At 41.9% G+C, this 25,856-nt stretch overlaps 1 protein-coding gene across 1 annotated transcript in view; it reads left to right on the top strand.

Moving 5' to 3' along the window:
- The first annotated feature begins 10,574 nt into the window (after positions 1-10,574).
- Positions 10,575-25,856, top strand: part of RFX7 (regulatory factor X7) — a 103,964-nt gene continuing 88,682 nt past the window's right edge. Inside the window, exon 1 of the mRNA XM_054042070.1 lies at positions 10,575-11,021. Within this exon, the coding sequence (XP_053898045.1) occupies positions 10,867-11,021 (155 nt within the window). The 5' untranslated portion in view covers positions 10,575-10,866. The remainder of the gene's footprint in view (positions 11,022-25,856) is intronic.

The raw sequence follows: 25,856 nt of genomic DNA, 5'->3' as shown, positions 1-25,856 counted from the left end.
GTCTTGAGAACATTTTCCATAACTATATAGAGTGATGGAAAACACTTCTCCTTTGCTAGAGAGAAGAGATGGGACCGGCCCCATCCATCTGTTAATCTCACTGGCCCCATCCATCATGTTAATCTCATCGGACCTTTTCAGTATGTTCAAGGTTGGCTACCAACTGCCAGGTCAGGTAGCAATGCCACCCCCTGTACTGGAGGATGGAACCAGAGAAGGGGAGTACTGGTAATACAGGAATGCTATGAGCCATTAGAATTCAAGTAGTCCCATGACACTAATTGATCTGAGTGTCCTGCAGTTTTTTCCAATTCTTGGCATGTGACCCTGAAAGTTTTCCAGGTAAGCCAGACCTTTTAATCATTCCAGGCCTTATTGAAAGCATAAGTACTGAGATATCAATTAAAATTGGTCAGGTTAATTATCAACTATTGCATCCCATTTTCCTGAGTGCTTCATGTGAATGATAACAATTAAACAAAGAGAACTGCATGGGAGATGCCTTGGGGATAATGCCGGGATGCATGAAGAGAGTCATCCCCAGATGGACACACTAAAAGGGGACCAAAACTGAGTTCACTGAAGCAGTATTTAAAGGTTTTTGAAGGGGCTTTTTCTAGACAGGTTTGATGATTTAGTTGGTGTTGGTCCTGCTTTGAGAAGGGGATTGGACTAGATGACCTCCTGAGGTCTCTTCCAACCCTAATATTCTATGGTTCTGTGAAAGCTAAGTTTCTAGACAGCCCTTGTCTTGTTCCTGGTCTGGGGATAAGACAGCAAAATATCTTTATTTGTAAGCCTTGTGTCCATATAAGCCAGGGGTCGGCAACGTTCGGCACGCGGCTCGCCAGGGTAAGTACCCTGGCGGTCCAGGCCAGTTTTATTTACCTGCTGACGCGGCAGGTTCGGCCGATCGCGGCCCCCACTGGCCACGGTTTGCCGTCCCGGGCCATTGGGGGCAGCGAGAAGCGGCGCGGGCGAGCGATGTGCTAGCCGCAGCTTCTCGCCGCCTCCATTGGCCCGGGACGGCGAACCGCAGCCAGTGGGGGCCGCGATCGGCCGAACCTGCCGTGTCAGCAGGTAAATAAAACTGGCCCGGCCCGCCAGGGTGCTTACCCTGGCGAGCCGCGTGCCGAACGTTGCCGACCCCTGATATAAGTCTTTCTTTGGCCCTGCACAAGAGGAGAGACCACAGCTCTCTCTGTGGCCACAATGAATGCACAGATACTCCCCACATTGCTCTGCATTATCTGTCTACTTGTAAGAAGGACAGGGATAAATTTTTCTTCGAAAGCATCAGATGGTATATTCCCCAATTTAATTGTCAGAGGCCATTCAGATTAGAAGAAAAAAACAAGCAAATCACAAAATGGTGTTAAGGCACAGAGGAGAAAATCATGGAAAACAGGTTAGTGGTCTTTAAACACCAAAACTTTTGATGCATCCGACGAAGTGGGTATTCACTCATGAAAGCTCATGGTCCAATATGTCTGTTAGTCTATAAGGTGCCACAGGACTCTGCTGCTTTTACAAAACTTTTGTGTGGTATTTGAACTACAGAAAAGGTGGGGGAGGGACATAATTCAAGGCTTTTGGAATCAACCAGGCAATGCTGAGGGGAAGCTCTTACCCACCATCTAGAGCAGGGGTAGGCAACCTATGGCACGCGTGCCAAAGGCGGCACACACGCTGACTTTCAGTGGCACTCACACCTGGCCACCTGTCCGGGGGGCTCTGCATTTTAATTTAATTTTAAATGAAGCTTCTTAAACATTTTAAAAACCTTATTTACTTTACATACAACAATAGTTTAGTTATATATTATAGACTTATAGAAAGAGACCTTCTAAAAATGTTAAAATGTATTACTGGCACACAAACCTTAAATTAGAGTGACTAAATGAAGACTCGACACACGACTTCTGAAAGGTTGCCGACCCCTGATCTAGAGCTCTCAGTGGAGGCTGCCTTCTCACAGGCAGCTGGTCCTCTCTTCCCTCCAAAAGATTTCTGACTTTCTGCTCCCTTCTCACTACCTTAGAAGTTCACCCACTAGTGCGGACAGCTGTCCTGTCCTGCAGGGTTCCAGCACATGACTGTTCTTATGGTCTTATAAGGCCAAAGTGGGATTCACGAACCCCTGGAGATTCGCAGAATGTTACAGGGGGTTCGCCAGAAAAATTTCACAAATGGTGGCCAGAGGACCCCGGGCACTGGAGGCAGCAGGTGGGACCCAGTTGCAGGGCAGACAGCCCAAGCCCCAGGGAGAGCGGGGCCGGGCAGTTGGGGCTGGCTGCCCGAGCCCTGCCCCCGTCAGCGGGGGGAGCAGGCAGCCCAAACCCCAGTGCTCCGCGTGGTGCAGAGAATCCCAGTGTAGACAAGGCCTAAGTCAAGCTCTTGCCTTCTTCAAATTAGGCATTAGTTTTCACCTCAGAACACTTGGGAGAATAGCTGAACTACAGTGAAAGAGGGATTTTTCTTTCAAATTCAAAAAGGAATCAAGTTTGTCAGTTCTTTATTTCATTTGTAACTCATAATATTACAAAATATAAGATTAAAATAATATGTACAGAGTGGAAAAGTTTAAGACCCCACCCCTGCAAATATTCCTATGGGACTACTCACATGCTTAAAGTTAAGCACATGGATAAGTGTTTGTAGGACTGGGACCTAAAATTGGACTGTTTGGTTCTAACCAGTGAACCCCTCTGAGGTTATTTGGTTTGAAATATATTTCCACATTTTTTTTATACAGTGCATACCAGAAGCCTTGGTATATGCATCAGACAAGGAAAGTGGATGCCATTAAGTATAAAAGCTGTGATGGATAGTTATAGCCTTCCTCAAGTAGATATTGCCATGAGTCATTTACACTTGGGCAAAGTGCATATAAAAAGCACATACCCATTCTGGTATGGTTAGTGTTTTACACTCATTTTGCACAAATGTAAACGACTACACAAGATGAAAGGCAATGGGAAATCAACCCCAGTGTCTTTGTCATGTATTAGTCAGCATGACTGATCCTTATTTACAGGTTTCTACTTCTTCCACATAAGTGGAATTATTCCTAATTTGCACAGGCGTAACTGAGAGCAGAATTTGGCCCTTTGCTCTGTAATTTTGTACAACACGGGTCCTCCTGAATAATATTTGTAATTTAAATATTCACTAGCAATTGTATTTGCCTGGACTAACATTTTCAGACCTGAATTTGATATTACTTTGGCACATAAATAAATATAGCCTTATTTTTCAAAGGTGTTGAGTATGTGCAGTTTTCACTTATTACAAAGGAAATTATGGGTGCTTACCACCTCTGAAAATCAGGCTACTAATTTAAGTGTTTCAATATGAATTTAGATGCCTAGTTCTAGGCAACCAAGTTCTAAAATAGTGGTCCTGCTGCACACCACTCTTAAACAGAAGAACACTCTTCAGCCCTCTGAGCTAGCATGATGTATAAATGTGGTGTTTACTGCTTATCTTTTGACTTCTGCTTTCCTATGGTCTGAAGGGTTTACAGCAGGTAAATACTGTTACTTGCTGGTTTCCCATCCTGCAACAAACCTATCATTTTGTGTGGAGTGCATTTAAACTATTCCAGAACCACAAGCTTCTTCAGTCTTTCAGATACTGCTTATTCATTTGTTTGAGCCATCAACATGTAGGCCTAAATTAGACTACTATATTACTGAGTATCCAGTGATTTACTTCTAAGTTCTGCTGTGTGCTTATTGAGTGTTTCCTGATGTCTCATAAAAATAGTTTGTTGAATCAGTTCACAACTTTTGCATCTTGGTCAGACAGTCGGGAATAGGCTTATGGTACTGTACCCCATAGTAACATTGCCAATCCAATTGCCTACATGATTTCCTTTACAAATGGCCTGATCCTGCAAGGTGCTGGACATCCTCAACTACCAATGGCTTCAGTAGTTGAGGATGCCCAGGACCTCTCAGGATCAGGTTGAAAAAGAACTTTTATGTTCTCATTTTTGGAAAGACTGAACAGGGATTGTATTTTCCTATGTTTATAGAATGCCCAGAACAATGGAACTGTGATAGGGTTTACTGTAATGGGTTGCTGGGAACTCAGTCAGCACTGGCACCTGAAGCTGGTGTCAGGCTTTGAGACAGAAGCTAAAAAGGGAGAGCCCAGCTTAGTTGGTGCCTGGCTGTGTGGGAGAGCAGACCTTGAACTCTCATTGTGGGAGAGATGGTTGGTTGTGCCAAAAACCAGGGAAGACTGCTGCGCATCAAGGCCTCCTTGAGGTAAGGGAAGATTTTGTTTCTTTTGGACTTTGAGTACCCTGAAAGGGATGGAATTGTTACATGACTTAGATGCAGGGCCAAGTCACCTCAGCCTGGAAGGTGATATACTGTGGGGAGAGCACTGTCAGAGCAGGAGTGAAATAGAGGCAGGGCCGCTTTTGTATTATGCGATACTGTAAGGGGATGTGCAGAGAGGGCATGGGGCCACAGGGCCCTGCTCTCTGTTCGGGCCTCTAGGCATTAACACTATACATTAACATATAATCATTAACACTAACAGTCACTTTACAACGTTAAGACTTTCTTCACAATGAACAAGGCTAGAAACTTACTACAGAAAGACAAGAAAAGGTGAGTTTTATCCTGAGATGCAAGAGTGCAGCCATTGGCTTTTAGGCCACACAGACCAGTTCTGTGAATTAAATATGGTCTGAAAGTCCAGCCCAATTCCCAAGTCCTTATATTACCCACTCTGAAAATAAATAAAACTGTGATACTGCGGAGGGGAGTGGTACATGGTTACAACACAGTGGTCCCCTAACAGAATTTAAATATAGTTAGGTCTTGTGTGGTAAATGGGACTAAAACATGATATAATAATATTCCTGGAGCATATTAAAACCTCGAACTTAACCAAAGCTTGGAAATATAGTTAGAAGAGGGCTTGTTGCCACCTAACTTTATACTGAGCCATGTTTAACTATATAGGGGAAACATATTGTTATACCTGAGCCCCCCAGCATGATAGCTTTTACAGAATAGATGGGACCTAGTTCCATTTTTGTTGCTGGATGTCTTCTTTTGGCTGAGTGATGCTAATATGTGTGCAGGCATGTGAGGTTACAGTATAATCACTGGAGGAATACCAGAGGGAATTAAATTCACCAGGGATAAATATTACCTATGTTTTCTAAACTCCAAAAATAACATTTACATTTTTTCATAGTATTTGATTTCATTTACTATAATGTCAGAAACAGAGTTGCTCTGTATGTTTTGGTTTAGACTGAAGGTAATATTACCATTTTTAAAAAAAAAAGTTGAAATAGTGCTTGGATTTTTTCCAGTTTACTATGGCAGACAGTGATCCTGCAAATGCTTATGTGTGCGTGCTTACCTCTACTACTGTGAGTAGTCCCATCAGTTTCAGGGGGACTACTCAAGGTGGTAAAGCTAAATGCATCATGAATGTTTTAAGGATTGAGACCCTAGTGAGCTAAGTTCTGACCACTCAGGTTTTATATGTTCATTTGATCAGACATGGGTCACATTCTGCTCTCAGGTATGTGCAAGCACTCTCACTGACTGAGGGCAGACCTTGCCTTGTTTGTATCAAAATGAAAATTGCTACAAAGCTAGAAAATTTTGCTAGGTACATGTACCTAGGTCTTACAAATACTACAACATTTCAAGCATGTTAATATTGTCTTGCTGCAAAAAAGGTTTGGCACTTAGGGACTTTCAATGTAGCACTTTTAGGATTAAGCAAATGACCTTTTTGCTTAACTGCTCCTGTTTGCAGGAGCTACTTACATTCTTCTTTCCCTTTCCTGAATTCCTTTTGGAGGCTGTCCCTTTAGAATTTTTCAGTTCTAGACTAAAAAAGAACAGTTTTGTTTTGTTTTTTAAATAAAAGGAAAGAATGAGAGAACTTAGCTTCTCTAATTTTGAACAGAATATTTTATAAGGTAAACAAAACTGATGCATAGGAGCAGAGGAAATATGACAGAGAGAGGGAGGAGCTATTTTTTTGTAAAGTCTTGCTTTGGTTGGTAATGCAGTAGTTTATAAACGTTCATCTCCAAAAGCTAGTGGAGGAGGAGGTGGGAGAGCGAGCGAGAAAGAGACAGAGAGAGAGTGTCTGTGTGCGTGTAATATAAAATTTTAGTCCCTCTTCTTTAGGCCCCCAATTTCCATGATGCTGTCAAGAAATTAGTCAACTAAGTCACTTACTACTTATGTACAAATGGAAAAAAAAACCTCCCTCAGTTGGGTATCTCCTATCTTCTTTTTCATAGAATCATAGGACTGGAAGAGACCTTGAGAGGTCATCAAGTCCAGTCCCCTGCACTCATGGCAGGACTAAGTGCTTTCTAGAGCATCCCTGACAGGTGTTTGTCTAATCTGCTCCTAAAAATCTCCATTGATGGAGATTCCACAACATCCCTAGGCAATTTATTCCAGTGCTTAACCACCCTGACAGGAAGTTTCTCCTAATGTACAACCTAAATTGCTTTGCTGCAATTTAAGTCCATTTCTTCTTGTCCTATCCTCAGAGGTTAAGAAGAACATTTTTTCTCCGTCCTCCTTGTAACAACCTTTTATGTACTTGAAAACTGTTATCATGTCCCCTCTCAGTCTTCTCTTCTCCAGATTAACAAACCCAATTTTTTCAATCTTCCCTCATAGGACATCTTAGTAGACCTTTAATAATTTTTGTTGCTCTTTTCTGGACTTTCTCAAATTTGTCCACATCTTTCCTGAAATGTGGCACCCAGAACTGGACACAATACTCCAGTTGAGGCCTACTCCATCGTGGAGTAGAGTGGAAGAAATTACTTCTTGTGTCTTGCTTACAACACTCATGCTAATACAGCCCAGAACAATGTTTGCTTTTTTTTTTTTTTTTTTTGCAACAGTGTTACACTGTTGACTCATATTTAGCTTATGGTCCAGTATGACCCCCAGATGCCTTTATGCAGTACTCCTTCCTAGGCAGTCATTTCCCATTTTGTATGTGTATAGCTGATTGTTCCTTCCTAAGTGGAGTACTTTGAATTTCATCCTATTTACTTCAGACCATTTCTCCAGTTTGTCCAGATCATTTGAATTTTAATCCTATCCTCCAAAGCACTTGCAACCTCTCCCAGCTTGGTCTCATCTGCAAACTTTATAAGTGTACTCTCTATGCCATTATCTAAATCATTGATGAAGATACTGAACAAAACCAGACCCAGAACTAATCCCTACAGGACCCCATTTGATATGCCCTTCCAGCTTGACTGTGAACTGTTGATAGCTACTCTCTGGGAACAGATTTCCAACCAGTTATGCCCCACCTTATAGTAATTCCATCCAGGTTGTATTTCCCTGATTTGTTTATGTTTGTGGCTCTTCAAGTCCTTCTTCTCAATTCCAGCCTGTCTTGAAGCAGTTCTTTGGAAACTCCACAGTTAATCAAATCCTTCTAAGTTTAACACCCTGTTTCCTATATATTCTTACAGACTTCTTTTCACGTGCCCATACCACTTAAGCCTGGGCCCCTTCATCTTTTCTATAATTGGTTCCACCCTCATACCTCCAAACATGGTCCATCTTTGTAACTCTCATGCATCCATCTTCACATTTTAATTTCCACTGTATTCAAGATCTGTGCCTGTCTCAGTGCCCAGCATTCAGAGCCATAAGAAAGTGCAGGCCTGATAACCATCTTATACCTCTTCCTTTTCAGTTTGATTGGCATTCTTCTATTGCAGATCACTCCACTCACTTCTCTCCCTTTAGTCCGTGCCTTTCCTGTTCTGCTTATACGTTCATTGTTGAGTTCACCATTATTCTGTACTATTAAACCTAGGTACTTGAACTTCTGTCCCTTTTGATAGTGACTGCTCCCGCCCACCTCACAGTTTCATTGTCTTCCTGCAAAATATTCTCCAATCTAAATGCTTATTACTTAGCATTGTGTTTACTAACATGAACAGCCCATTACCTTAAAAACTACTCAGAGTAGTAGGTACAAAACTTATTAGTTAGAATACACACACACGGATAATATTTGTGCATAACTGAGGTTGGACATATCAAAGGGATAGCTGTGTTAGTCTGTATCCACAAAAACAACGAGGAGTCTGGTGGCACCTTAAAGACTAACAGATTTATTTGGGCATAAGCTTTCATGGGTAAAAAAGCCACTTCTTCAGATGCATGGAGTGAAAATTACAGATACGCTGGACCCTCGCTAGAACACGGGATTTGGGATCCATGCATGGTACCGTGTTAATGCAGGGACCGTGTTATAGCGGGGACTGCGTTAAAATGAATTGCAATTAAAGTAATTAAATTTGGGATCCATGGCCACAATCGCGTTATATGTGAATTTGCGCTATATAGACGCGCATTCTAGTGGGGGTCCGGTGTACAGGCATAAATATATATTGGCACATGAAGAGAAGGGAGTTTCCTTACAAATGGAGGACCAATGTTGAAGGCCAATTCAATCAGGGTGGATGTGGTCCACTCCCAATAACTGATGAGGAGGTGTCAATACCATGCACTTGAAAAAGTGGGTTTTTTACCCACAAAATCTGTTAGTCTTTAAGGTGCCACCAGACTCCTCATTGATCTATCTAATGTACTTCTCTGGCACCCATCAGTGTAGTATCTGAGCACCTTACAATCTTTAATATATTTATATCTGCAATGCTCCTGTGAGGTAGGGAAGCCTGTGCTGAATAACTACATCGTAGTGTTACTGTTATCCCTCTCCTTCCTCCCTTAACCTCCCTTGGCAGTTTTGCTGCCGTCACTTTGTTGCATCTTGTCTGAAATTAGATTCTGACCCTGAATCAGAGCTGCATGTCTGGACTCCATGTCTGCATAAAATCTCATGGAATTCAATGGAGATGCATGCAGGTAGACTTGGGTGAAGCCCCACTGCTTTCAAAGTACTCTGCGTAGGTCTAAGATACTACATGTGTTGATCCAGTTGCAAAATTGGGCTCTTGTTTTGTAAGCTCTTTGGAGTGGGGATCATACGGCTTGATTCTCCACTCCGAGAGGCAATAAATACAGGAATGCTGAGAGAGTGAAAGGTAGATCTTAGCACACTTTGTGCCTCCTGTATTTTCCATCCTGCCAGAAGCAAGTCCAGCTGCTGTTGTATGTTAGATCAGCCTCAAGGCTGCTCTAAGTTTGCACTGCCCACAGCTCCATAGAAGCCATAGGAGGCCAAGAGTAAGTGGAGTGCAGCACTGCTCTAGTTTTCATCCAGAATGCCCCTATGCTGAGAGCTTTAAGGGGGCCATGACAAAGCCATTTCATTGGTTCTAAGCCAGAAAGGGAGGCCCCTACACTAGGGGTAAGACTCAAATAGGGAAGGGAGATCACTGCCTTTAAGGTACCTTTATGCCACTGGGGTGCTTAAATGGTTGCAGGGCAAGAGAGAATCAAGCCTATCATTCATTGTTTTCTCTCCATTGTGGGGTTTCTAGGAAACACAGAGCACTGTAAAAGAATAAACAATAGTATTTGTAAATGTTGTTTCACAAACATTAACCCATATTGCCTGACTTTGGAGAATCTCTGTATATGCAGTAGAATGCTGATAACAAAATATCAGGGAGGACATGTTTAGATAATTGGTATGGCAGAGTGTACATTTAAATTACATATTTATGTATGCAAGTACAATACAACCTCAGTTATTCTTAAATATTGTGTGTGTGAATTCTAACCAACAGGTGTTTTGCCTACTACAGTGAATAGTTTGTAATGAAATGGGGCTGTTAATGTGAGTAAACACAATGCTAGGTGATACTGTATTTATTTACAGATTGGGCCTTGGGCCCTAACCCAGCAATCTGATCCACGTTTGCAGACCCCTGCACCTATGTGGCATTCCAAGGGACCCTTCTTGTGATGTGTTTATCCGTAAAATGGCCATGCAGACCTATGGCCCTGTACGTATGACTAACAATTTAAAGCAGCAAGCCAGTCACAAAAAATGTAATCTATGCATTTGGCTAATCAACGATGTGCAGTTTAGGGGCACGTTTTACCAGTGCTCTTCTGAGGGGGCTCCCCCAGCTCCCTTCCCCCGACCCTTCTCAGTGGTGTGATGCATCCTGCGACTCCTGGGTAGCAGGTGAGAGGCTGCCCTGTGTCTCGGGGGGGGGCGGCCTCCATGCCATTGCATCTGGATCTGCTGCTGGGTGTCTAGTGCAGGGAGTGCCTTGCCCAGCCTTCTCCTTCGCATGGCCACTTGGCAACACTGCATAATCCTGCACAAACAGCATGGACACCCACTGACACAGCCAGCCGGAATCAAGGGCAGGGCGCTCCTTTCCCCCCTCAGTCTGCAGTGCTGCCTGGAGCCTGAGGCACGCTGCTGCGGGAGTCAACTCTCCCCCCCCCCCCCCCCCCCCCCCCCCCGCCGCCCGGCTACCGCTGGCTGGGTCCCTGCCCTGGTTATTCCTTCCCTCGCCCCCCCTGTGTCTGAGCCGTGTTGTTGCTGTCTGCACAGGGCGGCAGTGAGCCTGCGCGCACGGGCTGCCTTCGCCTGGCAGAGCAGCGGCAGGACAAGCGGCAGGCAGCGCTGTGCGGGCTGCTTTGGGGCTGCAGCGGGACCAGGTGCTGGGGGGCGGCGGCGGCGAGCCCGCAGCGACCCCAGAGCGCGGGGCAGCGCCGCGATGCGCCTTCCCCTCGGGAAGGCTCCCCACCCTCGGGCGTAGCAGCGGCTGGACCCGGCGCGGCTTCTCCTCCGTGATGTCCCCCAGGCAGCAGGGAAAGGCGACTCACTCGAGTGCTGGGGTGAAGGCCTAGTGTCTCCAGCGCCGCTCGCGCCCGCTCCCTCTCCCGCACCCCTCCGCCGGCGATGATGGCAGAAGAACAGCAACCTGATCCCCAGCAGCCGCCGCCGCCGCAGCTCCCCGGCACCCCCGCGCCAGGGGGGGCTTTGCCAGCCCTGGTGCCCGGGCTGCAAGGGACGGAAGCCAACGCGCTGCAACACAAAATCAAGAACTCCATCTGGTAAGAGCAGCAGCAGCCTCCATGGCCCGCTGGCTTAGCGCTGAGCCGGAGATTGGTTCGTGCAGGCGCTGCATGTGCACTGCCAGAGCCTGGGGCTCGCTGATAGGGCCCTTGACATTGTTTTGGAGGGTTATTTTGGGGTAAATCGTTCCTCAGTGTGCACCTCTGAAACCACCCTCCCCTCCCCCCGAAAATAAATGTTAAATGTTTCTTTTTAGAGCTGCAGAAAAACAAGTTGCTTAAAATCTATAGGGATCGAAACACTTGGTGCATTTAAAAGAAAGGAGGTTGGGAGATAACTTGCACTGCATGATGGTGGTGTGTATCTGAGGGGTGGGGGATGGGGAATGGAAAATGTGTTTACTTGGCTTTGCAGAGAGAGAGAGAGAGACCCCCCCCCCACACACACACACAGAGAGGAAGAAGCGTATTGTGAATTTCAGCCAGACGGACCATTGTCCGTAAGAATATTAATAGGCAACGCAAAACCTGTTCATCTGTAGGATTAGTTACCTCCCCTACATGTTTTTGCAGTGTTTATTCAAGATTATAAACCATCTAGGAGAGGTGGTGGTTCTGCATTTCCTGGGAAGAACGCACCTTTTGGAAATATATATAATATACCCACACCTGTGTGTATTCTAGATATTGTACTACACACATACATGTGTATCTCTTTTATTTAGAGGATACCAGCATTTTCCCCCAGGAATTATATACAGTCAAATGTACTTAAGGCTTTGGTTGGCTATGTTTACATTCATTGTATCCAGAGATAATGGTAGTTATGGTAGGTTTGTGTTAAGATAATGGATATAGCCTCACCTATTTAAGGTATCTTAATAATTGAATATTGTTTTCTGCTTATTAATAGGCTCTTTTTGATATATGAATTCATCTCATCCCCCAATAATACAAAGTATTAATGCATCAAGGTGTGCAAATGTCATAATAAAGATTGTATCAGTGTTCCTATTATAAACCTCTATTTCCATGGGTTTGCAATTAAAATGTGATCTGGGCTAAAACTTGGCATGGTGACATTTCCAAGAATCCAATTTTTATTACAAATTTTAAACAAAATCACCTCACAGTAAACCCGCATTCTGCTGAATTTACTATTAGTTTTTAAAAACTAGTTTTAAAAAAGTTTATTGAGTTTAGTTTGTCCTCCACTCTCAAAACAAAGCAATTTTTTTATTTGAAGTATTGCAAGGGCCTGGCACCTGCAATATGTGGATTAAGCCCTTTGGGTACATTTTGAAAATTGGGAATTGCATATGTACAATAATTTTTGCCTTTTGCAGCATCCATATTATGGATGCCTAATAGCCAGTGAACTGATCCAGTGTTTATAGTGCTTCATACTATAGTTAGCTTTTATGGTATATTGAATTAATATGGATTTTAAAAGGAAGTCCAAAAATATTAAAAATATTATTAGGGGGGTTGTTATGTAGTTAAACTGATATAAAAAAACCTAAGAAATTAAAATTAAACTGTAAATCACATTATCTGTCCTTAATGCACACACACAGCCTTTTGTTTAGTTTTTGTGTGCAGTGAGGTGACTTAAGGAGACAATATTAACTGATGAATTTCCTGGATGTTCTGATTGTGTTACCTTCAGATTATTCTGATTTATAATAGGTTTTTGGGTACATATTTTATGTTTTACCCCTTCTCTTCCCATCAACATGGTATTTGGAAATCAGCTTCTCAGACAGCATGTTTACATTGCATTCAGATTAGGTATCATGTCCAAGTTGAAGACAAAATGGCTACTAAGTAAAACCTCTCCTTTAATAAGAACTTGCTTTTTAAAAAGAGACTTTGGTATTATAACATTACATTCAAAGGTAGCTTGGTTCAAATATGTAACGTGTTTGAGTAAATAACTTTTCTTCACTTTCAGTACAAAAGAACTTTATTAGCTTCACCAAATGGTGATGCATAAGCTAGTACAAAGTATCTGAAACAATCAGAAGTTTCAAAAATGCCAGTACATTGTGGTTGTCTCCTCTCCCAATATGGCTTGTAGAATTAGTAGATAGTTGATTAGCCATCCTTCATATACACATGACCTTTACTTCTTGACTGTCCTTACAGCTTTTTTGACAGGTCTAAAACTTCTGCAGCTCTTCCAGACAATATCAGTACTTGCATATTATACTGTAAACATATAATATGTGAAACAACTTATTTATAATAAAATTGCACTAAATTTTCAAACCCTACTTTAAATTTTGTTTTTCTGACTGTGGAGAGCTAACATTAGAAATCCTTGTGTTCTCTTAGTACTGTACTTCTAGCAAGCAGTCTTCACCTGAACGTCTGATTTTTTTGTTTTTGTTAATATTTACTAGTGTCTTATATACTATATTAGTGCAGATTTAGTTATTCTTATTAACCAGAAATTAAGGTAGTTTTGCAAAAGAAAAGTAATATACATACAGTAGTTATATCATGCATTGGAAACTCACTTCTTCCCTGCTCCCAACCCAAGAATTAGTACTGTTTACAGTAGGTGGAGTGTACTGGCAGTTAATGTATTGTACAAGCTATTCTTGAGAATAATACTAAAATGACCAGATTCCATCTTTATGGGTAGCTTTAACTTATCACTGTTGAGAAGAGTATTTTCTCCTACGTTTTTTGTTTTAGGAGGTCAGTGTTTTTTAACTCCTGAAGGATTTAACACATTAAATGAGTACCTTTCAGCATTGTCTTCACTGTTTTATCTGTCTCTCTCTCTCCTCCCCCCCCCCCCCCCATTTGCAAGTATAGTGGATGGACATTTTTAGTTTAAAAGATGTGTTTCTAGTATGCAAAACATATTTTCAATCAAAATAGTATAGCAGGATATAGCAGCTACTGAAATACTGGACTTGCTGATCACAAACAAGTCTGTGCCTGTCCTTCCACTGTACAGACAAATATAAATATAGTATGTGATGTAGGCCTCTTGCAGGACAATGAGTTATTCATTATCTTAGCTCATAGTTAATTTGTTCTGTTTATTAAATTAAAATGCAGTTTGACGAAAGAAGTAACTCTTCTGTATCTAGTATCTCTTTAAAACTAAACACTGGATTAAGTTTTAGTGTTTAAGGTTCACAGCATGGTTGGCATGCATATTGAAGACTTTCAAAAGTATTTAGCAGCATTTTAAGTTAATATTTTTATTCGCACTTTAAGTGCTCATTGGAGGGGTAGAAATGTTTTTAAAATGATCAGGAAGCATTAGCATTACAATCATGTCTGTGTACAGGTATGTTGGATAGTTATGGCTTATTAACTCTTGCCTGATTAAAAGATTAAGGATTCTGTATTGTCTATCCACAGAATTGTTTTTTTTCAGCTGACCCGCTTGAATGGGCCCAATGAAGTGTTGTCCATTTTTATTTTTTGTATCGCATATATAACTTGCTCTGACAATTGGATATGTTCTTACAGTGCTGATGAAAAGAACAGAAATTAATATTCGATTTCTTTTCCCAATGACGGATTAGAAGTCTAGACTAGAAAGAACCTGTCTTTACAGAGCCTAGACTCTCTGATTAATATCAGGGTTTGTAAATTGCCTTAGTCTTCCCTGGACATTGGGCCTCAATATGCTTATTTGCATTTCACTGTAGATTCATTAAAGCTTTTATATTAATAGCTTTTTGTCCAGACACTAAAGCCTGAGGAGGGAAAACCTTACCCTGTTTAGCTGTCTGTGCATATAGACTAATGGAATTTCAATTAATTTTTTGGAGTGAGAATATAGTATTATCAAATAAGTGTTTTATTTATATATGGAGCCTGTGTACACAAACATACTGCTATGGATTTTGAGTCGACTCATAATTCCATTAGATTGCTAGAGAATATCCTATTGGTGGAAAAAATCAGACAGTACTGGACATGCATAAAAATGATGTGGATAGAGATTAAGAAATTTGGATTGCAAACAAAGAAAAGTATTTGCTGACATTCTGGACTATGTGCAGTAAACAGTAGCCCCAATGATTTTAGGCAATTTCAACCCTCTCTTACTACCCTATTCACATGGTCCAGTTCACATCCTATAGCTAGTGGAAATTGTTTTGTTTTCTTGATCCTTATTTTGACTATTTGGCAAAAATTATTAAATTAAATATGTGTTTACTGTTGTTGTAAATTGTCTTCTGTTGTTTACATCCGCACATGTAGTCAGGCCCTGGGTTTGCTTACCTAGCCTAGATCCTAGCAGTTCATTTTTGTCCTTAAGGCATCTGTTATGATTTGGATTTATTAATTCTGCATGAGAGGTGAAGGCTTTTTTCCCCATGTCAGACATAAAAAACGCACTGAGGACTAGTGTGGAGTTTAGAACACAAAGCATTCGCAGTCTGTCTAAGCAGCACTGGGTATGGGTTTCTGATCATAATTTTGTTCTCAGATCTGTCTTTTAGTTAGTAGTATGGTGCACTATGCCAAGACTGCATGAGCTGGGCTGCTTAGTGGCAAACTCCAATGTGTGGTAGGGCCCAGTTTAAGTCCCATTGAAGTCAGTGGGAGTTGAACTGGGCCCTTTTTCATTTTAGACTCTTGTTTTTGTTCTAAGAAACTAGGCTGGATTTTATATCAATTGTTCCTAATTTCTTGAAAGCACAGCCCCTCTTCTGGCTAGTGAAACAAGTCACACATCCCCTGCAATCACACCTCTCTTAATTAATATGTCTGGTGCTCATACATTGCAGATAACTCTTCATGCCCCGTGCTTTGGAAAACACTGGTGTGGGCCTTCATAATTTGAATCTCTCCTTTTTTGCATGCTTTGATGGGCAGTGAAATAGTTAAGTGTTGACATTTAAAAAATCACTATTGAAATGAATGGGGCAGTTCACACCTCAGAGTTATTATTTCAGACTCTCTGCAAACTCAGGCTCAAACATGTTTGACAGATTTCTTCTGCAATCATGGTGGCTAAAAACTATTGGGGGTGGGGGGAGAAATGCTGAAACTTTGGAGAACAGTTTGAGTTTGTCTGCAGGCCCTTTCACACCCAGCTACTCCTTCATGCCTCCTCAAGGAGAATCTGCCATAATTTGGGAAACATTGTTTTTTACTATATAAAAGTCCCAAAACTAAATTGATTTAATCCAAAGGGAAAAAAAATTAGTATAGATATAAACTTTATCAACAAGATACTCTTAATTTCCCCCATCCACTAAACCTGGTATTTCAGTGCTGAGGGGGGTTGGTCTCTCATATTTATTGGAATTTTGTAGTCATGGTGACTTTTTGTATATTTGATTGTTAAATCTACCACCAAGTTAAATCTACCAACACAGTAGGCCAAGATTATCCCTGGTGTAAGTCAGTGGAGTTGTATTGGGGATGAATTTGGCTCAATATCTAGGTTGTATTAGTCTTGCTGTTAAGATATTGACATGCTGCTAACGACATGGGTCATCAACAGCATAGAAGCAGTACAGCTTCACAGATGCCCTGTAAGTACAAGGGGCTACAGCATACATTAAAATGTATACTTGGCTAATGAGTAAGAAGACTTATCTGTTTGAGTTTTGCTTCCTAACCTGACTATTGATAAAGGTGCAGATTTGGATTTTCAAAGGACTCTATGGAGTTAGGAGCAGCGCATTAAAATTCAATGATATTCGTATACCTAACTCCCTTAGTGTCCTCCAACAATCCCAGCCAGAGTGCAGATCCTCTGCATCTGGAAGGAGACAGGTGTAACAAACAGAATACTTCAAAATGGTGACAGTGTCTGTACAGACAGTATCTGAAGACTTCCATGACCTGTAATATTGTGTGTATCTATGTATTGTTTTTGTCTGATTGAGCTCTGTGCAATGCAGCGTGGTCCGAGGCCCTTGTAATACCTAGCAACTATGGGACAAATAAAGAATTAAGTGAAAGGGATGGTCTAATGACTAGAGTAGGGGACTGGGAAGTAGGTTACTTGGGCTGTATCTACACAACAGAGGCTATGCCAGCATAGCTGTGTTGCCATAGTTGTGCTGGCATAACCCTGTAGAGTACATGCAGTCTATACCACTGGAATGGATTTTTCCATTGGTGTAGGATCACCTTCCCATACAAAATTAGCTATGTCAATGGAAGCATTCTTCTGTCGATATAGCTATGTCTACCCAGGGAGCTAGGTTGGCACAGCTGTTTTGGTCAGGGGTGTGGGTTTTTTCAGACCCTGGCAAATGTAGCTGCATCAACCTAATTTTTAAGTGTAGACCAAACCTTTAGTTATGCTCCTAACTCTATCACTGTTCCTGTAGTCCCTTGCATATGTGAGCTTGAACAAGTCATGCCAATGCTTGTGCCTCAGTTTCCCTATATGTAAAATGGAGATGTTTACCCACCTTTGTAAAGTACTTTTGAGATCCTCAAATAAGAGGTACTGTAAAATTGCCAAGTGTTATTGTAGCTAACTCAGTTTTTCTTGGTTTTGTGGCTCTACTGTCATAGGCTGTGTAGGGAGACTTCCTGTCCAGAACATATTGCTGTTACTGTATACATAATGAATTGTAGACGGTGTACTTTTTAGGTCAGTGCATGCTGGCTGCAATGTGGGTCAGCCTGATCAGTCCTCTCTGGCTGGAGTTATCTGGGTGTAACTGCTTGTTCTCTCCAGATTGGGTAGGCACCATCTGCCTGTCACCCTTTTACCTTAGTTGGGTGTGGAAATGGGTGTTCCATCCTTGATCAGTGAATGGAGGTAGCCTGCCCCTTGACCATGAGAGCTGGCTAGCCCCACATCTATCATGTGAAGGGGGAGGAGGTGGAGAAGGGAATACCTTCTTCCTCAGGGAGACTTCCTCCTCAGGACACCTGCTCATCTAAAATGTCTTCCCTCATTTAGCTGGTTAAGAAAGCGCTCTGCCTCTTACAATGGCAAGGAGTTGCTCTTGGCAAACTCTGCGTCCTCAACATCCCTCCCATCAACAGGTGCAGCCTGCGACTCTATCCTTAGGGAATGGGCAAACTTAGCTGCATAAATGGCATTTGGCAGCGACTGCAAAGGTGGGGGCAGGGAGAGCGGAGTAAGGAGAAGCAACTTTTCAAAATGGGGAGTACCCACCAGGACAAGGCAGTCTCTCTAGGTCTGGGGGCATTTTTTTACAAGGTTAGAAGATAATCTGAATAAAATGAAAACTGACCTTTATGTAACCTTTGAGAGCGAGCTGAGGTTTTATAAAAGATCCTGACTTTCTGAGTATGGCAGAAATAACTTTGCAGAAGTGAGCCATTGCAAAGCTGCCTGTAGGAGAATCAGACCCAGCCTTTTTCACATTTATTTTGAAACACTGAGCTAATGAAATGTATTGAAAAAACATATTAAAATAATAAGAGATTTGGCAAAGAGCCACTACTGTTAACTTCATTTAAAATATATAGGAGAGCATTAAATTGTTGACCTCACAGCATAAACATTTGATTTATTTTTTTCACAAACATTTCACTTTCCACCACAGGTGTTTTCTTTTTCTCTTTGTTACAGCAAGTCAGATGGTGCAACATTGTAACACAGAATACATTTCTAATTCATTTTTAATAAGCAAAGAATTGTCTGGACTGTCATCTCAGATGATAATCTACCCTCCCCTGAGCCCTAAAGGCCAAATTCCCTGTAAACTGGTGCAATTCAATTGATTTCATTGGAGTTGCACCTGTCTGTATGCTAGTGGGAAGTTTGACCCCAAATCTTGATATACATTTTTAAAAATACTCCCAGTTTTGTTTCCAGCTGTGTATAATTTTAATAAAAAATATATTGCTACTGGAGATTGTACTGTTTAATTTTAAATTCGTCTGACCAGAATTGCATGGAAAGCACTGAAATATTTTTGTCGTCCTGAAAGAAGGGATTGCAGCTTCCATGACTAATGTATGTTGCTTTCTCTTCTTACCCTAATTCTGCACATTTTGCCAAACAGAAATATTTGGAATTGGGGTAGAGCTGCAAAATTCAGATCAGGATCCAAATCTGTGTTTTTTGTTCAGTCCATTCCTCGTGTTAATTAATTAATTTAAAATAGTTCTAAGAAGCTGATACAACTGTAAAATAGATAGATACAAATACATACTTTGTCTTTATAAAAAGGCACCTATTAGAATATCACCTGGTGCAAAAAGTCTCACAACAGTGGCAAATTTTAGTTGACCACATTCGGCATAAATCAAAAGAATAAATAAAAATGCAGCAGTCCTGCCATTCCTACTGAGAAAATTCTACCCCAAAGGTCAGCAGAAAGGAGCTGTTGCAGACTTACAAGGGAAGTGAAGTCTGGAGTTTTCCAGAAATACCCTGCCACCAACCTCCATACTTTTGAGTGTTGGAACTTCTTGCTCTAGTCCCTCAACAGATCTTCGTTGTGGAAGAATGTAGGGAGAGAAGCCATTTCTCAGATTCTAGGTTCCAACCCTTATAGACCTTTATTGGTTAATAGGAAAACTTTGAATTTACCTATAAGTAAATAGGAAGCTAGTTGCTAGCCATCAGATTATCAGTGAGCTTTCATTGACTACTAACAAGAGCTGCACTTTCTACCTGCTAAATCATTAAGATAGCTAAAAATTAATTCAAAGCTGTCAGATACTATTTCCATGTCATTATTTGCTATAATTGCCATAGAGATGTTATACAAGTGAAACAGGATGGGGAGGTGGTCTGTGCAGTTTCATATGGGAGGGAGGGGGTCCATGAGTAGATCTAACATATGGCCCCTGCTTTTGAGTAGTCCTATCCCTTGCTGTGAAGCATAAATTTCATTGCTGACTTTTGGAAGCTGGAGCTATTTAATTAATCAAATTGGCTAATTCTTGAATTTAATATTGCAAGAATAAACTCTGTACAAAACCAACATTTTTTTGCAGGTAGTAAAAACTTTTTGTAGTTTTAACAATTCTGAATACTAAAATTCTGTTTAGTATATTCCTATCAACTGCAGAGACTTTTTCTGGATAAAAATTGTTTACATACTGTAGGTATGAAATAGGTCAGTTGCGGGTTTTCCCCTTTGTGGTCAACAGTGACGATTCATGCCAGACCGTACTGTAAGCTTGTTTCTAGTGGTAATGTGTGAAAAAAACTAGGGGGAAAAATTGGTTGAACAACCCTTTCTTTATGATGTGCATCTGTCTTTAATGGTAATGATGTTACCAGGAAGATAGTTACCTTTAAACCTATCTTCAGTTTTTCAGTATGTGTACTAAATACTTTGCTTTCAGAGTTATACAGGGATTATTTTCTTTCCTCAGTTAAGCACAGAAGTCAGTGCTTTGTTTCTCCTGTATTGGTTTGAGCCAAAATTCCCTGAACCAGCAAGAACAAAGAACTGGGAAGAAAAGCACAATCTAGGAAAGAGAATAAGATAATGGGGGTTGAAACTATAACTAAGAAATTAAATGAAAATAATTTTGAAAACATTTGACTATAAAAATCCAATATACATCTGAACTAGTTCTCTTGTACTTATTAAACTCATGCCGTTTGTTACATACAATAACTGTAGAAAATTAAAGCTTGATTTCCTCCACTCTGTTATTCTTTAAGCAAAAATGGGTTGTATTCTGTTTGATCACTGCTGTTTCAGTTGGATACTATAGTACACGGCTAGTGTGCAGTCTACGTAGTTAAACTGTGGTTTTGTATAAACTTCTTACATTTCTTACACTTGTATCACTCTGAGTATCTTGCTTATTTAGTTTGCAATGCTACTTTAATGCTTTTCAGATTCATTTGCACTACGATAGATGCGTCTCATCTGGATTCAGGTATCTGTACAGAGTTAAAACTATGCTTGTTGCAGTAAAATGATGTTGTGCTGGCTTCAGAAAAGGGTTAGGTGGCCATTTTGGCCTTACTGAACTTCCCATCAAGTCTTCATGTAAGTGACTGGAGCTGTTGCTTTAGGACCAGATTTTTAAAGCTACTTCGACGTTGCTGTAGTCAGCATCGCAATGGCTAACTGGTTTAGGAGCCTAAATCTCAATTTCAGACGGGTTGTATGCACTTTGGAATTTAGACTCCTATGTGCCTAGATCCCTTTTGAAAATGAGACTTAGGCTCCTAAATCAGGTAGGCGTTGCAGCGCTGAGCGCAACAATGCCTAAATAGCTTTAAAAATCTGGGCCTTATAACTAAGGGATATTGTTGGTACATTTGGAATGGCCCTCTAGTTGTTTGGATTGTATCCAGAATCAGAGTAAATTGGTGACACTGTGTGCCCTCTCTGAGGACATGAAATGTGGCATCCTGGCAGGTTTTATCCTGTCTTCATGTACATATGATATGATATCTTTTCTTACTGTGGAATAGAGTATTGAGGTGGTGTTTCACAATTATCTTGCCTGATAGACCTTTCAAGCCCAGTTTTCCCCCTGGAGGTGTTCTTGGTTGATATTCCTGCTCGTTGTCACGATGCCTCATTTCCAAAAAGAGAAGTCTGGTTGCTAGCTAGGATTCATATCTTCACTTACAGGGGAAGTTTGAAAGTAGTTATAAACTTTATCATTATTTTTTGAACACATTCTTTTGATGGTCAGCCAGGTGGTTCAGACATGGAACAAAATATTCATTTTCAGATGAGAAATATATATGGGCCGCATCCATACTCCAGTGACTTTGTACCAGCAACATGTACAGTTGCCACTGTCAGGTTATTAAAACTTCCCTGTTAATGCAAACAGTAGCAGCACTACTGCTGCCCATCCCAGTTACATTACACTGGTTGTTTATAATGGTGAATATATATTTTTTTAAATTTAAAGCCAGCAATTGCTTAGGTACATTTGAGAGCACCACCTAGTACTACATCCGGCAGGAAGCCTGTGCTCCAGCAGCACCTGCTTTGGGTTGGCAGGAGTTTGTGCTACTGATGCAGTGGTTCCTAGCGTCTGTAACTTGTTCCTGCTGAACATCTTCCACAGCTGCTCCTTGCCCGTGTTCAAAAGTCATCTGAAAACACTACTTCAGCATTTTTTTCTGTTTTAATTTGGCAACCCCTCTGCAGACCTTCAGCTTTCCTTTTTAAAAAATTGGTATCATATTAAAATAGAGACCAAAAGCTGAATTACATTATGCAGCATTTTGGGGAGGAACACTATAGAAATAAGTAATAACTTAGGGTACATCTACACTACAGCGGGGAGTCGATTTAAGACACGCAAATTCAGCTACGTGAATAGCGTAGCTGAATTCGACGTATTGCAGCCGACTTACCCCGTTGTGAGGACGGCGGCAAAATCGACTTCTGCCGCTTTTTGTCGGCGGCGCTTACTACCACCTCCGCTGGTGGAGTTAGAGCGCCGATTCGGGGATCGATTGTCGCGTCCCAACGGGACGCGATAAATCGATCCCCGAGAGGTCGATTTCTACCCGCCGATTCAGGCGGGTAGTATAGACCAGACCTTAGTGAGGTTAAAGGCACATGAGGCCCAGAACTTGAAGTCTCTAAACTTTATCTGGGGTTAAGTGTTCTGTGGATCGGACTGTAAGCACCCTTTAAAAAAAAAAATCTGCTTTGGTTATATTGTTAATGGTAATGTTGGAATGCCAACTCCCTTTTCCCCAAAACAAGACAATGTTTTAGGATTCAGTGTCTGGTTCTGTTTGTTTTGAATAAATATCCCAAGCTGACTCAAAGAGCCCTGACATGTTTAATAACAAAGAAGTAAAACATTTTAAACTTTCAGTACTGTGGATGACACTGCGTGTTGCAGTTGAACAGTGATATCTTTATTAAGGAAGGTGTGTGTAAATGCATTGCCAATACTTGTATTTTAAAAATGGGGATCCCTACTCCAAGCGATAAACTTCTGATGTAAAATCTGAAAATTGCCTCTTTTCTGTCTGACAGCCTCAATGATGTTACCAGCTTTAGGATCAGCCTTGAGGCATGCCACCACTGTAAGTGTTAAGCAGTTTTATTCCAATCCCCAGAAGGGGTTACTTTACCATAGAACAGTTCTTGTTCTCCAGAGAATGCTGAAACCACGGTCAGAGAAACAGATTGCCACACCCTCGTTGCTGTTCAGAACTCTGCTGTAACGTACTGCCAGTACCAGAAATTTAAAAAATCATGAGCCAGACCACCCCAAAAATGAGATTGGCTCTAGCATGATGAGCCTTTTTTCACTGAAATGGTTCAAGCTACCAGTACTTGTGCAACTTTGAATAATATGATGTTTGTGGCAGGTAGTGCTGGTACTCTCACTAGAAGACTATCAGATAAGGGTCCTATTGTGCTAGACATTGGATAAATACATAGTAAGAGAGAATCCCTGCCCCAAAGAGTTTACAAGCTAGTGTAGACCATGATGGTAAGATTGTGATATGGGAGCTGGAACTGGGACTACCAAGCTCATATGGAAGCCAAACATGCATTAGAGTTGAACAGGGTTTTTGTCCCTGCTGAGCTGGGCAGGATTCACACTGGTGACTTTACAAGTGAAAGACTGTATCTCATTTGCAATGCCCTAAGGCATCTAGTCCCTCTAGGTACTAATGTTACACCTTGAGAATAAAGCTGGCTTTCTGGAAACATAACTTTACTATGGCCTTGTCCACACTACACAGTTTGTACACACTGCAATGCTCCTTCTGCCAACAAAAGTCTCCTGCTTTGCCGACAAAATAAAACCACCTCGCTGAGAGGTGTAGAGTTTTTTGTGGCAAAGTCATATCAACAAAGTGTCAGTGTAGACACCGCGCTTGGTTATGTCGCTGTAAATGGCCTCCAGGAGGTGTCCCACAATGACCATCTTGACCGCTCTGGTCAGCAGTTTGAACTCTGCTGCCCTGCACCCAGGTACACAGGCATCTGCCCCTCCCACTCTGAAGGCCCAGGAATTTTTGAAATTCCATTTCCTGTTTGCTCGATGTGGAGTGGTCACATTGCATCTTCCCAGCTGACCATGGCAGCTCCACATGGCAAACGCTCTCCTGCTTGGAGCACACCTGAGTTGTTTGATCTGCTGGCACTGTTGGGAGAGTAGGCTATGCAGTCCCAGCTCTGCTCTAGCCATAGGAACTTGGATACCTGTGGTCAGATTTCTTGTGGTTTGTTGGATAAGGGCTACGAACGGGACCTGCATCAGTGCCATGCGAAGATAAAGGAGCTGAGGCAGGCATACCAGAAGGCAAGGGAGGCCAACCATCGCTTTGGTGCTGTGCCAAAGACCTCCTGTTTCTATAAGGAGCTGGACGCTATCCTTGGTGGTGACTCCACTGCCTCCAGCCCTGCCGATGTAGCCATAGGGCTCTTGGCGGTGGACAGTGGACTCAACCCCGAGGACAAAGTCATGGATGACGAGGTTGAGTTGGAAGACAATGCGGAGCCCATGGCAGTGTTGTCTGGTGGCGCAGCAAGTTGGGACCTCATTTCCACTCCGGAGGGGTCTAGCCAGTCCCAGCAGTTGGTCTTTGGTACGCATGATGCAGGAGAGGAGAGCCCTGGTAAGTGATCTTTTTGAGTTGCTGCTGCTCGGTTATATTCTAGAATCATAGAACTGGAAGGGACCTCGAGTGGTCATCTAGTCCAGTCCCCTGAACTCATGGCAGGACTAAGTATTATCTAGACCATCCCTGACAGGTGTTTGTCTAACCTGCTCATAAAAATGATGGAGATTCCGCAATCTCCCTAGGCAATTTATTCCAGTGCTTAACCACCCTGACAATTGGGAAGTTTTTCCTAGTGTCTAACCTAAACCTCCCTGGCTGCAATTTAAGCCCATTGCTCCTTGTCCCATCCTGAGAGGTTAAGAAGAACAATTTTTCTCCCTCCCCCTTGTAACAACTTTTTATGTACTTGAAAACTGTTATCATGTCCCTTCTCAGTTTTCTCTTTTCCAGACTAAACAAACCCACTTTTTTCAGTCTTCCCTCATAGATCATGTTGTCTAGTCCTTTAATAATTTTTGTTGCTCTTCTCTGGACTTTCTCCAGTTTGTCCACATCTTTCCTGAAATGTGGAGCCGAGAACTGGACATGATACTCCAGCTGAGGCCTAATCAGTGTGGAGTAGAGCGGAAGAATTATTTCTTGTGTCTTGCTTACAACACTCCTGCTAATAAATACCAGAATTATGTTGATTTTTTTTTTTTTTTTTTTGCAACAGTGTTACACTGTTGACTCATATTTAGCTTGTGGTCCACTATGACCCCCAGATCCCTTTTCTGCAGTACTCCTTCCTAGGCAGTCATTTCCAATTTTGTATGTGTGCAACTGATTGTTCCTTCCTAAATGGAGTACTTTGCATTTACTATTTACTTCAGACCATTTCTCCAGTGGGTGAAGGGATGGAAATGTACAAGACCAGTTGTGTTTCAGTGTGCTCCACATTCCCTTGTGCAGCTAAGCACTGTGGTGGAACAATGTGTTAATGCACACCGAGATTTCACAGGAATCCTCCAGAGAGATCTTTAAGAAACTTTACTGGAGGTATTCGCCAATCTTCTGCTGAAGGTTCTTTGGCAGAGCTGCTTTATTCCTTCCCCTGTTGTAGGAAACTTTCCTGCACCAATTGGCAATCACTGGTGCAGAGACCAAAGTGGCACACAGGCGAGCAGCATAGAGACCAGGTCTGAAGTCGCACATGTGCAGGAGATGCACCCTTGCATCCTTGCTTACCCTCAAGAGTGAGATATCGGCTTCATTGATCCCTGCCTGTGGAAAATGGTGGCAGAATTTACAATATTGTCCCTAGTTGCCTGCAGTAATCCCCTTAAAAAAAACACCTAGATCCTTTGCCCCATCTTGAGGCCCCCTACCCTGACCAAACTCCATGTTTAGGGTGTTCGCCAAGATGTGTGCTTGCCAAGGGA

The sequence above is a fragment of the Malaclemys terrapin genome, chromosome 10 (assembly GCF_027887155.1).
Source record: "Malaclemys terrapin pileata isolate rMalTer1 chromosome 10, rMalTer1.hap1, whole genome shotgun sequence".
NCBI classification, from domain to species: Eukaryota; Metazoa; Chordata; order Testudines; family Emydidae; genus Malaclemys; species Malaclemys terrapin.
The sequence above is the reverse complement of the archived record's forward strand: the minus strand, read 5'-3'. Positions and strand labels throughout refer to the sequence as shown.